The following is a 16,359-nucleotide window of genomic DNA, read 5'->3' as shown; positions in this document are numbered from 1 at the left end:
CGTTGAGATTTGTATCATACGAAAAATACCCATACCAAAAGTGAGTCTAACTGTGTAACCTAATACCAAATACCATATTAATTTTTTATTCGGTATCGATACCATAAAAAATGGATACCGAAAACAAGTAAAACCTCATAACGAATACCATACGGATTATTTCAGTTCGGTACAAATCAATACCATAGAAAAGACCGAAACCAGAAACAAGTGAAACCTCATACCTAAAGCCATACAAATATGTTTTGACTTATAGGCCAAATTGACTACCAAAAGTGATCTAAAAACTTGACTAAAAGACTAACATACCCTCCATTCAACAAGGCAGTCCCGAAAAAAAGATGAACCTTCAGAGGGTTCTTGCTTGAGGGGATCAAGACTTCTAAAAACATCAACATCAATTTCTTCAATTCTTTGAGAGAACGTCTTGAACTGTAAAGATAGATCAATGTAAACATGTCACATTGGTACTTTTAAGTTTGGCAACAATATGTTCCAATTGTAATATCCAATGACTAGAGTAACATTGTTATCAAACATTAGAGTTAAAACGTACCACAAAACGTCTTCTTCCAGCTCCACTGTTCAACGACTTAACCGCCTGAGCATGAGACTGTGTCGCCATTATATCTGTCACCAACAAGAGCACCAATTTTTATAAACTTTGCATATCATTAACAAAAAACAGATCCTAAATTCCGGCATTACACTTTTACAAACCAATCAGAACCAGACTACAAATTCACCTCCAATTTGCATCCTAATTCATCCACATACTCAAATATTACTTCAAAAACTCAAAACTAGGGTTATCCAAATCCAAATTCATAACTACTCCATATTATTTTACAAATTCAAGCTAAATTAAGGTCAGTTCTTAACTAACTTCGATTGAAATTAATGTATAACTTAAAACAGTTTACTCAGCTTCTACTAAAAAAATAATTAACTCCAATTGACAACTAATAATAATAATAATAACAATATCGAAACCTACTGAGACAATCACGGAGAGTTTCCGGTTAACCCTAAGTCGACGGACGGCGGATGGCCGGCGAGAGAAGCAACGGAGAAGAAGGAGGTCCGGTGAAACGCGGCAAGCTCAGATGGCAGGGAGAGGCGTGAGGCTGAGAAATGAAACCCTAGAAATCCAATTCTCCGCTTTTTTTAGAGAAACAAAATTAGAGAAATGGAAATGGTTTATTTCCATTTCTCACCTCTTTCTTTCATAAACAAGAGAATTCTTTCCAATTCCATTTCTCATCCCTCAATTCCCTCATCCAAACACCCAATTGGAGATTGAGGGTTAACCAATCCTCTTACGAAATACCGAGTATATCTCATCAACAAGTAGCCATTGCGGCAGTATAAAAGACATTGCGTTTGCGTACTGTATTACTCTATTCACTGCAACACATAAACTACTTTGTCTTAAAACTCTTTGAAACCCTAACTCTAACCTGACTCCATGGACGACAACAACTACAACTCCAAAGATGAAGCCAGCAAGATCTCCGATGAAAACCCTAGCAACACCATTGCTGATCCTGCCGCCGTTGCTGAAGAGCCTGTCAATCCGAACCGGCCTGCTGCCGTTACGAGAACGCCGTTCACGAATCTCAGTCAGGTCGATGCAGATCTTGCTCTCGCTCGTACACTACAAGATCAGGTATGTATATTGTTTAGTTAGGTCGAATTAGCATTTGGAGTTGAAATTGATGTGAAATTATGTTATTGATTGGTGATAGGTTTGTGTTATGTGAAATGAATATGCTAGATCAGGTATGTATGTGTATATCTGTGATTTCATTGTTTATTTAGGTCGAATTAGCCGTTGGAGCATGAAATTAATGTGAATTGTGTTTTGTTAGCTTGTGTTTTATCTCTTATTTTGTTGTTAATTAGTTTATTTTGGTCGAATTAGCCATTGGAGCTTGAAGTTGATGTGAATTTGTGTTTTGATAGTTTGTGTTTGTATATTATGATTTATGAAATTGAGGTCGTGTTTATCTCTGATTTTATTGTTGATTAGGTCGGATTAGGCGTTGGAGTATGCAGTTTGATGTGAGACTATGTTATTGATTCTGATAGTTTTGTGTAATGTTAGTTTGTGTTTGTATGTTTTGAAATGGAGGTTTTGTTTATTTCTAATCTTATTGTTGATTAACTTATTTAGGTCGAATTAGGCGTTGGACTGTTGGAGTTTGAAATTTGATGTGAAATTATGTTATTGATTGCGATAGCATTGTGTTCTGTTAGTTTGTGTTTGTATATTATGAAATCGAGGTTGTGTTTATCTCTGATTTCATTGTTTGTTAATTTATTTAGGTCGCATTAGACATTGGGGTATGACATTTGATTAATATTATGTTATTGATTGTGATGTTTTAGTGTTTTGTTAGTTCGTGTTTGTATTATATCTGATTTCATTGTTTATTAGCTTACTTAGGTTGAATAAGGCGTTGGAGTATGAAATTGATGTGATATAATGTCATTGATTGTGATAGTTTTGTGTTTTGTTAGTTTGTGATTCTATTTTACGAAACTGAGATTGTGTTTATAGGAAAGGGCGTATATGATGTTGAGGATGAACGGAGGTGGAAGTGACCATGAAAGTTGGGAAACTGGAAGCTATGTGGAAGGTGAAGATGACGAGTTTGATCAAAATAATAGTGAATATGTTGGTTCTGATGTTGAAGAAGATGAAGAAGATGCATTTGATGTGCATGCTCACCTTGATAATGGATCTGGTGAGGAAGATAGGGGCAACCGAGGTGTTGAGTTGGACCCGGCTTCTTTTCCGAATGATGAAGCGTATGCAAGGGCGTTACAGGATGCTGAAGATCGAGAAATGGCTGCTAGATTGCTGGCTCTCACCGGCATTAATGGAAGTGAGTTTCGAATTTAATTATTTGTTTCATTTTCTTGTTTTAGGTTAGTCTTGTTGGATGCTGTTTCCGCTTCCAGTTAAAACGTGCATGGTTAACAAAGTTTTTGCTGATTGTCAGTGGTTACTGAGGAGGAAGAGGATAGTATGGAGGATGACGGTGGCAATTCTCAGGTAATTGTCCGATTTTTAATTTAGCTCAGTAGTATTGTTTACATGTGTTTTCACACACTTGCTCATTAAAAATCTAGTGATGAGCATAGTCACATAATTCGCTCAACAAGCCGCGAAATTCGTATTGGAACGTTTTGTTCCAAAACGAATTCACAATTGATCCAAATCGCGAATTGATTTGGCTGCTTCGTATTCCAAATTGATGATGAATACAAATCCAATTGACTGGTTTGTTGCTCCAAATGGATGGTGAAAACGATTTCAATTGACTGGCTTGTCGATTCAGATTTAAGTTAAAGCCGATCTGATGGATATGGTAATCAATTTAATCGATCCAATGATTCCAATCAATTTGGACGGCAAATTAGGCAACTCCTCGTTACCCTATGTTTAGGTATTAATTAAAAGGATTCCAAAATCCAAAGACTATCAATTAATTTGGGCAGTTTATATTATATTATAAATATAAAATCAATATATTAGTAATTTATTTTACAAAATGTAATCAATTAACTAGTAATTTCCAAATTTTTAAAAACCGCTAATAAATTAATAATTTAGAACTTTTATGTTTTCATTTTTTGCTTTGTTCTTGATTAGAGTTTGGATTTTGAAATTCTGTTTTGAATTGGGAACGCCGAACCGAACTCTACAGTACAGCGTACCGGTTCGTACTGAAATGAACTGGCGAATCGCGTTCCCTTTCCTCGTTTCTGTATCGGAGCGAACCGCGATTCATGTGACTATGGTCATGAGTTTGTCAAATATCAAACTTCATGTGACTATGGTCATCAAACTTATGATCATATGTTTGAATTCTCTGATCTGCGTGTACTCATATAGAATGCTAAGGTTAACAATGAAAAACAAGTGAGAAGAATAAAAGAAACACGCACATCAACACTTGTAAACTATATGCCTGCAAAATGAGTTAGCACTTGTAAACTCACTAGTAATAATGCATATAGATATTTTAGATACTTGAGCACAACTAAATAACCAATTTAGTACTATTATATTGCGCAGTCTACGTTTTTTTTTGTACACCTTGAGTGTATTTTTTCTGTTGGTATAGATACCATAACGAATTTTGTTTTTTTCATGATGTTGTCTCAATTATTGTGGTAACATTAAATTTATTATTCTTGATGATATAACAATAATGAAAATCAAAACCTAGTTTTTCTTATGAACACGTTAAATTTTAAGTATGCTTATGTGTGATAATTTTAACTTTATTTTTTGTTATAACTTATAAGTATGTTTTGAAAGTGTGATACTAGAGTGTTTTTATGTTCAAGTATAGCAATATAAAAATCGACACATGTAATTATTTTTCTAGTTTTTTTAATAATGAACGCCTCGCATAAGTGACATGCACCTCTCACATCATATTTTTGGACCAATAGACATCAGAGCCTCTCACGTTTTTAAAAACCAAGGTTGTAAGAAGCGCGAGGTGCTCTAGTGCATGTAGGTCCAAAATCCGAGGCTGCATGAGTCGTTCCTCTATGTACAACCAAAATCTGCATTTTTCTGTTAGATTTTTTTTACATTATTACATATTGTTCATTACACATCTTGCTTCACTCTATACTCTTTTTCAAAATAAATGATATCAGCTTGCCACTCTTCGTATGTGTTGATGCTTAGTGTTTGTGTTTGTATCTTGCAGGGTTCATGGGATGATGTTGACCCAGATGAACTTTCATACGAGGTAACAAAATCATTTCATTATCTCAAGTTAAGTTATGTTTTGGTCTTGTATGTGTTTCTGCTCACATGTAATTATGTTAGGAACTGATTGCACTGGGTGAGGTAGTCGGGACCGAAAGCAGAGGGCTTTCTGCTGATTCAATTGCTTCTTTACAGTCAGTCATTTACAAGACCCAAAATACTCAAAATGGAAGCAGTGAAACGTAAGTACAATTCTCTTCTGCATTTTTTTTAATTGACCAAAAATAGTCCAAAACACACCGCCTATATTCTCTTTGATAATTTTTTTGATTTGCATGTTTCAGATGTGTCATCTGTCGCTTAGACTATGAGGATGGTGATAACTTGACCTTGCTTCCGTGCAAGCACTCGTACCATGCTGAGTGCATAACCAACTGGTTGCAAATAAACAAGGTACATGTTTTTACTATCAGGTTTAGCTTTTTAGTTAAAATTATGTTTGTCGGTATACAAAGTATGAATTATGAATGATGTTTGCTTATCATGTGCAGGTGTGTCCAGTTTGTAGCACTGAGGTGTCGACATCTAGTGCGGGTTGTGGACATTGATGTTGTGATTGTAAACTTTCTTTGTTCTGGTTTGTCTATTGGTCCATTGTTTTAAATTTTATCTAGTTAAATTTGTACAAAATGTTATAAACTAGGTGGCTTTTGTTATATTTAATATCTCATGAATTTATGGCATGGTTAGTTTTTTATGACCCATTGAAGTTTTATTATGATGATTAAATAAGAACTATATTATTTATCAATACATGTTGTCAACAACAATGTTGTACCATTTTTTAAATGGTTTAAAGAAATTCTTTTATCCAAATCAAATAATTTATTCTTATCGGATTCAAAGTCACATAAATTAATTCATTTCATTATTTTTCACATACTACGGGGCTTGGTATGTTGATAGCCTTGGAAGTGTAATTGAAGTTGCAATGTTTTCCTGTATAAATCATGTTTGGTCCATATTTGTGGAAAATGGAATTAACATTTGTGGAAAATGCATTTGGAATGTTCTTTTTTTTTTTAATTCTTTCATTCATGGGATTTCAAATTTTCCGTTGGAATGTTGTATAATTACCAAGTAATCCTTACATTTTTAAAAGATAGTGATTGAACTATTTTTAGTAGGAGTTTATTTTAAGAGTATTCATGCCATTTTTATTTTTTTAATATTCTAATTTGTTTTGAATGAGTAAATTTTACATATTAGAGGGGGTTTGAATTCATGACTCTCTATTTCACACCCTAACCACCGTACAACTCCACTAAAGTAGAAATGACTCATTTCTAATTCCTTCAATAAATTTGCAAACCAAACATGATATAAAAATGTAGATAATTTATTCATATTCTTTTCATAAATTCCAACAAAAATTTCTTGTACCAAACAACCCCTTAATATGTAAAAAAAAGTTTGCAGTTATGTTCAAGTTTAAATTTTGTAGAGACATTTAATGTGTGAAAATTGTTACTGGACTTTTATAAGAAAATGAAAACAAACTAATTATGTTATCTTTTTGCTTGAAAAAATTGTTTTTGGAAAAAAAAATATACATAAGGTATGCTAGTTTTGCATAGGTATTGTCTAATGTATAACAAATAGTTAGTACTGTAATAATCAATATATACGGGAGTCGTTAATAATTTCATGAAAACTTTCTCAAACATAATTATGAGAGTAAATTGTTTGGTCAGTCCATGTGGTTTTCACATAAAGTACAATTAATCCTCAGACTTTACTAATTAGTAATTACAAACTTGGTTCTACACATTAACAACTTATTTCTTGTGCGATTGCAGTCTAGTTCCTAGCTTGAATGTGTGTTTGAAGATCAAGTATGAGAATCAAAGGGAAAAATGGACAACTGGCATCTAGGGACATGAGTGTGCGATCCAAGCGTTGCATCTTTTCAGCTTGAAAAGAGTAAAATTCCCTCATGTGGGGAGAATTAACGATGAAAACTAACGGACGTTCATGTACAGGATCACATATAGAATAAGTTGTTAGCATGTATGATAGCAATATCACCGGTAACGGGTAGGAATTGAAATTGAATATGTAACGGATAGATCAACAGCTCGTTTCGGATACAGATTCACCACCGAAAACAAACAGTCGGGCTGCGATTTTCTTAACCGAAGATACAGACACACCACTCCGAATAAAAAAACCGTGTCTAAGAACACCACTCGAGATGCCAAAATCGAGCTAGCATAGACAAAAATCAATCTTGCTCAAAATCCATTGAGACAAAATTAACACAATATTTTTAATCAAGCATAAACTTCTGCCTTTTTCATTCATGCATACGATTACATAAAGAAATAAAATAAACATGGGTGTAGATCATGGGGTACCCATTACTACAATTTAGGGAAAACTAAATAACTGCAAAGGAAAACAATTCAAAGAAAATGAACTAAAATAAAAAAAAAACAAATGCTAAAATAAATAACGTGGGCAGCTAGTATGCATGAAAATCGGATTGCCTTTCAGGTGGGGTGGGTTGTGACCCATGGACCCGATCCCTCCACTTCCGTATCTGGATCCGGATTGTTGTCAACGTTAACTAATATTAAATCATCATCTTCATGGCTATCATCCTTTCCCTCTTTGAAAAATTTTGACCTCAAACTTGAGATAATAGATTCAACTTTATATAAAGAAGACATGCCAAAAGAAAATATAGATAGAGCTCGCTGATTGCGATAATGGGGTGACAGGGGTAGTAAGGTAATTTTCCTTCCCTCTTTGAGAAACGAGTATGTATTTTGATGTCCATCGTGCATGACCCGCCTATCAAATAACCAAGGCCTACCTAATAATAGGTGGCATGCATCCATGGGCAGAATGTCACACCAAACTTCATCTTTGTATTCTTGTCCAATGGTAAATAATAGTAAGACCCGTTTGGTGACTCGAATGCCTTTACCCTGGTTGAGCCAATGGAGATCATAAGGTGAGGGATGTGGTTCAGTTGACAGGTTCAATTTTGTCACCATGGATTGTGAAGCAACATCAGTACAGCTGCCGCTATCAATGACAACTGAACAGACCTTGTTCCCTATAATGCAGCGGGTCCTAAACAGTGATTCTCGTTGTGCATTGTCACCTTGAACTGCAGTCCCACTTAACACTCTTTGTATCATCAAGCAGTCCCCTTCATCAGGTCCTACTACTACCTCTTCTACAGGTGGTTGTTGAATCTGTTCGCCATTATAATGGGGATCGATCAAGGCTTCAAACTCGGTTAAAGTAATGACACGTTTGTTGGAGCATTCAGATGCAATATGTCCAAATCCTTGGCAGCGAAAACAACGCCTTGAGTGCTTTGTTGCAGTGTTTGAACTTTCGGGTGAATCATTCGTCTTCGACGGAATGGTAACAACAGGTGTAAAGGGAGGCGTGTTTGGTGTAGGTACTGCCGCCTTAACTAAAGACTTGGACACCTCCAACTTGCCTCGAGTATTCTGTTGAGCCTCGACTTTGTGTGCCAGGAGGATGAGTTCAGCCAATGTTGAGTATGATTGCAACTTGATCACATTAGCAATTCTTGGTTCTACTGCTCCTAGATATCTCACAAGGGTTTGCGGGTCATCAGGGTTCAAATCACACTTCATAAGAAGGTGTTCAAACTCTGGGGAAAGCTCTTGAATGGTTCTTGTTCCTTGCTTGATATTATGGAGCTTAGAGAAGTTCTCTTGGAGGTAATACACCGGCATGAATTTGGCTTTAAGCAACTTCTTCATTTTATACCATGAACGGACCTTACTCTTGCCCAACTTCTCCCGTTGTGAATTGATATTAGCCCACCATGTTGAGGCGTATTTTCGCAGCTTCAAAGCGACCAACTTCACCCTTTTTTCCTCCGGTGTTTGTTTGTAGTCGAACACTCGTTCAACCGTGTGTAGCCAATCGATAAACTCATCTGGATCCAAGCGTCCATCATACTCGGGTATGTCTACTTTGATATCATTGCTGTGATATGCTTCACGGTGTCGACGACCGTAGGGGTTACAATCCCCGGCATCCGAACGAACATCATCATCTTCATGTACTGGTTGGTATCTAGGAGGGGTTCGTTCCCTACCCCGCTGCTGTTGCATGGCGAGGGATAGTTCACGAAATTGATCTTGCAATTCTCTTAGTTGTTGTTCAACAGTTCTTGTCTCGTAAGCCATTATTGCACAAATTAGGTGACAAGAAAAAAGGCAGCGGGTATTGAAGGGATGCAAGAGCAATCTGAACACTAACAGGCAATGAGATTATGAGTCGAAATGATCGAAATAGATTTCGGATCTGATACCAAATGATAGCAATATCACCGGTAACGGGTAGGTATTGAAATTGAATATGTAACGGATAGATCAACGGCTCGTTTCGGATACAGATTCACCACCGAAAACAAACAGTCGGGCTGCGATTTTCTTAACCGAAGATACAGACACACCACTCCGAATAAAAAAACCGTGTCTAAGAACACCACTCGAGATGCCAAAATCGAGCTAGCATAGACAAAAATCAATCTTGCTCAAAATCCATTGAGACAAAATTAACACAATATTTTTAATCAAACATAAACTTCTGCCTTTTTCATTCATGCATACGATTACATAAAGAAATAAAATAAACATGGGTGTAGATCATGGGGTACCCATTACTACAATTTAGGGAAAACTAAATAACTGCAAAGGAAAAAAATTCAAAGGAAATAAACTAAAATTAAAAAAAAAATGCTGAAATAAATAACGTGGGCAGCTAGTATGCATGAAAATCGGATTGCCTTTCAGGTGTGGTGGGTTGTGACCCATGGACCCAATCCGTCCACTTTCGTATCCGGATCCGGATTGTTGTCAACGTTAACTAATTTTAAATCATCATCTTCTTGGCTATCAATGTAGGATCATGTAACATTCGTCATTTTCGATCTTTTTTGTATTTGTATTTGTATCAAAACCCGACCCGATTTGTAAACCAAATCTTTCACTAATATAAAATGTTGGATTTTATGTTTCATAATCATCTCTTACCTTTTGGATTTGTTACTAGATTGTATTATTTAAACCTTTTTAAAAAAAAAAACACATGCAATTATTGATATAAAACAAGGAAAACAAGTTTGACGCCTTCCCTATATAAACAACCACAGCCTCTTTATTATTCTTTGCTCATTCATCTTCTTTCTCTCCCAAATAAAGTTCATATCTCTAACCTCTAAGGTTCTTAATAATCAAGCAATAACCTTCTTTAATTCTTGTTTGTTACTTATTAATTCATATCTTGTGGCACAACATATATATAATATGCACCCCTTGTTTCCTTCGGCTTTCATCTTCTTCGGGAGGTGATATGCTACAAGGCAAGGCTACATGGAGAACTCTTTGTAGTTCTTGTTTATACTATTTTCCTTTAATGTTTTCCTAGTCTTGTTCATATTGTAAGTAGTTTAGCTTTTAATTCATGTTTAAAGAGTTTCATGGTATTGGTTATGAAGTCACTAGTCTCGGTTTTCATGTACGATTTTCCCGACTATATATATAAATTTCAAAATCTCAAAACCTCCAATTTTTGATTGGCAAAAGTTTGAAACTTATAAATATATATACATTTTTATCTTTTGATGCAAGTATAAAATGGTTTTTACTAACATTCTCATTCTCATAACTCTAGGATTCACAATCATTAAACCCTACATTTACTCTTTTTCCCTCATACTTATATCAATTACCCCAAACATATACCATTTCTCTTTTATTATTTTAGAATGCCTCCAATCAGTCGCCAACTACGCAAGCCGAGCTCCGGTCGTCGGATGGCCGCAATGGTAGCAAAAGAAATCGCCGCTGTGATTCCCGGACTCATAACTCAAATCCAAGCCACCCAACCCACCGTTACTCAAACCACACCCAACCCCATACCTTTCGCATTGAAAAAACTTCACTAGTGCCAACCCATCCCAATTCTTTGGTACGAACTGTGCCACCACTTTGTTACAATGGTTCGAGAAAATGGAAAGTGTGTTTACTCTTTGTGAGTGCCCCGAACTCAAAAAGACCATGTATGCCTCTAGCATGTTTGAGAATACCGCCCGCACTTGGTGGAATAGCGAGATTTCCACCCATGGAGCAAAAGTAGCTATGGCCTACTCATGGACCAAGCTCAAAGAAGTCATGATGAAAAAGTTTTGCCCAAAACATGAACTTCAAAAACTCGAATCTGAATTTTGGGAACTCAAGCAAGAGAGTGGTGACAACTCCACCTACTCCAACCGCTTTCACTAGCTTAGTCTCTTGGTTCCTCACTTGGTCACTCCCCTCGAAAGGGCTATTGACAAGTATGTCGGCGGTTTGCCTATGAAAATCCGCGACTCGGTGATGAGTCGCAACCCGCAAACCCTTCATGATGCTATTACCTTCGCCGGTGCTCTTTCTGAAAACCATGTCAAAGATGGTATCCTCTCCATCAAGAAAACGAGTGACCAGAGTAAGCCCGAACCAACCCCTCAAGCTAAGGTCGACCCACAACCTCAAGTCATCAACTACTCCGATTCCACCCACCACACCAAAAAGAAAATCAAACCAAACTACCGAAACTATGCTGTCACCCAGCCATCACAACCTCAATCTCAATCCCACGCACTCCAAAATCGAAAACCGTATTCCGGCCAGCACCCATTATGTAACACTTGTCAACGTCATCATCCCTCCTACTCTGCTTGTCGCCACTGCACCAAGTGTAACCGCTATGGTCACACTAACAACGTGTGTCGAGAAGCCTCTCGTGGGCAACCCGCTCCACCGAGGTTTGCCCCATCCAACCAAAATCGTCCCACTCCTTTTGCTCAAAACCCTCCATCCCAACCTAGGGCTTGTTTCAATTGTGGAGACCCGAATCAATTCCGCAATGCTTGTCCTCGACTTGCTCTTGTTAACCAAGCCCAAATCATACCGACACCCTACTACCATACCCAATCCTACCAAGTTCAAACTTATCAACCCCAAATCCCGCAACTCTTGGCTCCTCCCGCTCAACCGATCCAAGCCATGCAAGCCCTTCCTCCTCCACCACATCTGCAATCCATGCAAGCTCTCCCACCTCCTCCAGCTCAACAAGTTAACCATGGCAACCAAGGCGTGCCTTTATGATGAACGCCAACCAAGCTCAACTTGCCAACGATGTGGTGAACGGTACGTTTTTAGTAAATGAGCATTTAGCTTCAATTTTATTTGATACCGGAGCTGATAGGAGTTTTGTTTCTTTTAAATTCGAATCTATTCTTGGCGTATCTCGCACTAAACTTTCTCGCCCCTTTTCTGTCGAAGTCGCCAATGGAAATTCCATCATCATCGATTCGGTCATTCGCGATTGTATCCTCACTCTTTGCAAGCACAAGTTCTCGATCGCCCTCATCCCGATGCAAATGGGAAGCTTCGACATCATAGTAGGCATGGATTGGTTAGCTTTGCACCGTGCCGAAGTCGTTTGTTATGACAAATTCATTCGTATCCCACTCGTCAATGGAAAAATTCTCAAAGTCTTTGGCAAAACGATCCCTAAGAAACTCAACCTTATGTTTTGCTCTCAATCTCGTAAGTACTTGCGCCAAAAGTACGTTCCATTCCTAGCCCAAGCGGTGGTGAAAGATCCAAAAGAAAAGAAGATTCAAGACATTCCCGTTGTTTGTGAATTTCCAGGCATTTTTCCCAAAGACGTCTCTGGTCTTCCACCCGTTCTTCCTGTTGAATTTCGAATCGACCTTGTGCCCGGCGCGACTCCTGTAGCCAAGGCTCCTTACTGCTTAGCCCCTTCGGAATTGCAAGAGTTATCGAATCAACTCCAAGAACTCTCCGATAAGGGCTTTATCCGTCCAAGCTCTTCTCCTTGGGGTGCTCCCGTCCTCTTCATGAAAAAGAAAGATGGCTCGTTTCGCATGTGTATCGATTACCGTGAACTCAATAAACTCACCATTAAAAATCGTTACCCCTTGCCTCGCATCAACGACCTCTTCGATCAACTTCAAGGCGCAACTTGCTTTTCCAAAATCGATCTTCGATCGGGTTATCATTAATTGCGTGTTCATGAAGACGACATTCCAAAAACCGCTTTTCGTACTCGGTATGGACATTACGAATTTTTGGTTATGCCTTTCGGATTAACCAATGCACCCGCGGTATTCATGGACCTCATGAACCGTGTTTGCAAACCATTCTTGGACAAATTTGTGATTTTTTTTATCGATGACATTCTTATCTTCTCCAAAACCCAAGCCGAACATGAACATCATTTACGTTCCATTCTCGATCTCCTAAGAAAAGAACAACTTTATGCCAAGTTCTCCAAATGTGAATTTTGGTTAAAAGAGGTTCAATTTTTGGGTCATGTCGTCGACGATAAAGGTATTCATGTTGATCCCGCCAAAATCGAGGCCGTAAAAGATTGGAAGACTCCATCCACACCCACGGAAATCCGATCTTTCCTTGGTTTAGCCGGGTATTATCGGCGATTCATTCTAAACTTCTCTAAAATCGCGTTACCCCTCACCGCACTAACTCATAAAGGAGAACCTTACAAATGGGGACCGAAACAAGAAGAAGCTTTCCAAACTCTAAAGCATATGCTTTGCAACGCTCCCGTCCTAACCCTTCCCGATGGAAACGACGACCTTGTGGTATTTTGCGATGCATCCAACCAAGGTCCCGGTTGCGTTCTCATGCAACGAGGTCAAGTTATCGCATATGCCTCAAGGCAACTCAAGGATCACGAAAAGAATTATACGACTCATGATCTCGAACTTGGTGCCGTCGTTTTCGCTCTCAAAATCTGGAGACATTATCTTTATGGCACAAAGTGTGTTGTATTCACCGATCATAAAAGTCTACAACACATCTTTGACCAAAAAGATCTCAACATGAGACAACGTCGATGGGCCGAATTACTTAGTGATTACGATTGCGAAATTCGCTACCACCCCGGTAAGGCGAATGTTGTAGCAGACGCCCTTAGTCGTAAAGTTAATATCAAATCCGTTCTGCTTCATAGCATCATCATTCAAACCGATCTCCCAAGACCGCATCTATCGAGCCCAAAGCACCTCCATTGATGAAGGCAATATGTATTATGAAATGTCATGTGGAGCCGAACTTCAACTTGAAACCATACCCGATGGCTTTCTTTATTTCCTCAACCGTTTGTGGGTTCCCGATCGTGATGAACTTCGTACTTTCATTCTCGATGAAGCTCATATGTCACGATATTCCGTACATCCTGGTGCGGATAAAATGTACTTCGATCTTCGATCTATTTATTGGTGGCCGGGTATGAAAAAGGACGTAGCACTTTATGTATCGAAATGTCTTACTTGCTCAAAGGTTAAAGCCGAACATCAAAAACCTTTTGGTTTACTCGAGCAACCTCCTATCCCCATTTGGAAATGGGAAGGCATCGCTATGGACTTTATCACCAAATTGCCTCCCACTCAAAAGCAAAATGATAGCATTTGGGTCATTGTTGATCGATTAACCAAATCGGCTCACTTCATCCCGATCCGCGAGAAGTACTCCGTTGAACAACTCGCTCAAATCTATGTTCGTGAGATTGTATGCCGCCATGGTATTCCATTGACCATCATTTCTGATCGTGACGCTCGTTTCACATCCCGTTTTTGGAAATCGCTTCAAGAAGCCTTGGGAACTCGCCTCGATCTTAGCACCGCTTACCATCCTCAAACCGATGGCCAATCCGAATGCACAATCCAAACTCTCGAGGATATGCTTCGATCTTGTGTTCTTGATTTTGGTGGAAATTGGGATTCTCATCTCCCACTTATTGAATTCTCATACAATAATAGCTATCATTCTAGCATTGAGATGGCTCCTCTCCAAGCTCTTTATGGTCGTAAGTGTCGTTCTCCGATTTGTGGAACGAGATTGGTGAAGCCCAAATCACCGGTCCCGAGATGGTTCAAGACACTACCGATTGTATCGATCAAATCCGCAAAAATCTCCTTGCTGCTAGAAGTCGCCAAAAGAGCTATGCCGACAAACGGTGAAAACCTCTCGAGTTTAATGTTAGCGACTTTGTCCTTCTCAAAGTATCCCCTTGGAAGGGGGTAGTCCGTTTTGGAAAGAAAGGAAAATTAGCACCCCGTTTTGTAGGCCCATTCAAAATCCTCGAAAGGATTGGAAAAGTGGCTTATAAACTCGATTTACCACAAGAACTTGCCGGTGTTCATCCCACCTTTCATGTCTCAAACCTCAAAAAGTGATTAGCCGAAGGTAACCTCCATATACCTCTCGAAAAAGTACGTATCGATGAAACCTTGCAAATGATCGAAAAACCCGTTGAAATCGTGGACGCAATGAGAAACGAACCAAACGTAGCCGCATCCGTTTAGTTAACGTCCGTTGGGAATCACGGCGTGGCGCTGAATTTACTTGGGAACGAGAAGACGAGATGAAGGAAAGTACCCGCACTTATTTATTACGGATTCTTCTTAATTTCGGGACGAAATTTCCTAAAGTAGGGAAGATTGTAACATTCGTCATTTTCGATCTTTTTTGTATTTGTATCAAAACCCGACCCGATTTGTAAACCAAATCTTTCACTAATATAAAATGTTGGATTTTATGTTTCATAATCATCTCTTACCTTTTGGATTTGTTACTAGATTGTATTATTTAAACCTTTTTTTTAAAAAAAAAACACATGCAAGTATTGATATAAAACAAGGAAAACAAGTTTGACTCATTCCCTATATAAACAACCCCATCCTCTTCATTATTCTTTGCTCATTCATCTTCTTTCTCTCCCAAATAAAGTTCATATCTCTAACCTCTAAGGTTCTTAATAATCAAGCAATAACCTTCTTTAATTCTTGTTTGTTACTTATTAATTCATATCTTGTGGCACAACATATATATAATATGCACCCCTTGTTTTCTTCGGCTTTCATCTTCTTCGGGAGGTGATATGCTACAAGGCAAGGCTACATGGAGAACTCTTTGTAGTTCTTATTTATACTATTTTCCTTTAATGCTTTCCTAGTCTTGTTCATATTGTAAGTAGTTTAGCTTTTAATTCATGTTTAAAGAGTTTCATGATATTGGTTATGAAGTCACTAGTCTCGGTTTTATCCCGAGATTAGACCCGAATCAAGACCGAACCAAGACCAAACTCTTGTTTATTAGTCTTGTTTATACTATTTCCCTTTAATGCTTTTGTTTATATTGTAAGTAGTTTAGTTTTAATTCATGTTTAAAGAGTTCCATGGTGTTGGGTATGAAGTCACTAGTCTCGGTTTCGTCCCGAGATTAGACCCGAATCAAGACCGAACCAAGACCGAACTCTTGTTTACTAGCTTTTGTTTTAAATAGTTTTGTTTACTAGTTTTGTTTAAAATAGTTAAATAAACATGTTTATGAAAGATTTGAACCTTGTAACTTCTAAAACCATTTTGATAGTTCTATGGTATTTGGGTATGTGGCAACCATCCTCGGTATCATTCCGAGTCAAGGACCGAACCAAAACCGAACTAAACCGAGTTCACTTGCCTAAGACACACA

General features: G+C 38.1%; 1 protein-coding gene and 1 long non-coding RNA gene across 2 annotated transcripts; one reads left to right on the top strand and one right to left on the bottom strand.

Annotated features, from left to right (window-relative positions):
- Positions 1–347: 347 nt before the first annotated feature.
- On the bottom strand, positions 348–1,070 carry LOC143578891 (uncharacterized). Its single transcript, XR_013143353.1, has 3 exons — positions 998–1,070; positions 557–630; positions 348–432 (listed from the first exon to the last, which is right to left on the bottom strand). It is a non-coding gene; the product is annotated as an uncharacterized LOC143578891 (long non-coding RNA).
- A 296-nt stretch (positions 1,071–1,366) lies between these two features.
- Positions 1,367–5,490, top strand: LOC143578878 (E3 ubiquitin ligase BIG BROTHER-related-like). The gene is made up of 7 exons (XM_077062340.1): positions 1,367–1,669; positions 2,564–2,891; positions 3,009–3,061; positions 4,737–4,778; positions 4,859–4,980; positions 5,083–5,191; positions 5,290–5,490. Exons 1-7 carry the CDS (start codon positions 1,469–1,471, stop codon positions 5,344–5,346), a joined length of 912 nt encoding a protein of 303 aa, XP_076918455.1. The 5' UTR covers positions 1,367–1,468; the 3' UTR covers positions 5,347–5,490.
- Positions 5,491–16,359: the final 10,869 nt, after the last annotated feature.

This window comes from Bidens hawaiensis, unplaced genomic scaffold (genome assembly GCF_021521415.1).
Source record: "Bidens hawaiensis isolate Kalapana, Puna unplaced genomic scaffold, B.hawaiensis_p1.1 tig00029389_1, whole genome shotgun sequence".
NCBI classification, from domain to species: Eukaryota; Viridiplantae; Streptophyta; class Magnoliopsida; order Asterales; family Asteraceae; genus Bidens; species Bidens hawaiensis.
The sequence above is the reverse complement of the archived record's forward strand: the minus strand, read 5'-3'. Positions and strand labels throughout refer to the sequence as shown.

Bases quoted from the DNA above. Each gene is read 5' to 3' on its own strand.
- LOC143578878 (XM_077062340.1), top strand. From the start codon at position 1,469: ATGGACGACAACAACTACAACTCCAAAGATGAAGCCAGCAAGATCTCC. The intron at 3,062-4,736 runs GTAATTGTCCGA...TGTATCTTGCAG, and splicing joins ATGACGGTGGCAATTCTCAG to GGTTCATGGGATGATGTTGA. The intron at 4,779-4,858 runs GTAACAAAATCA...TAATTATGTTAG, and splicing joins CAGATGAACTTTCATACGAG to GAACTGATTGCACTGGGTGA.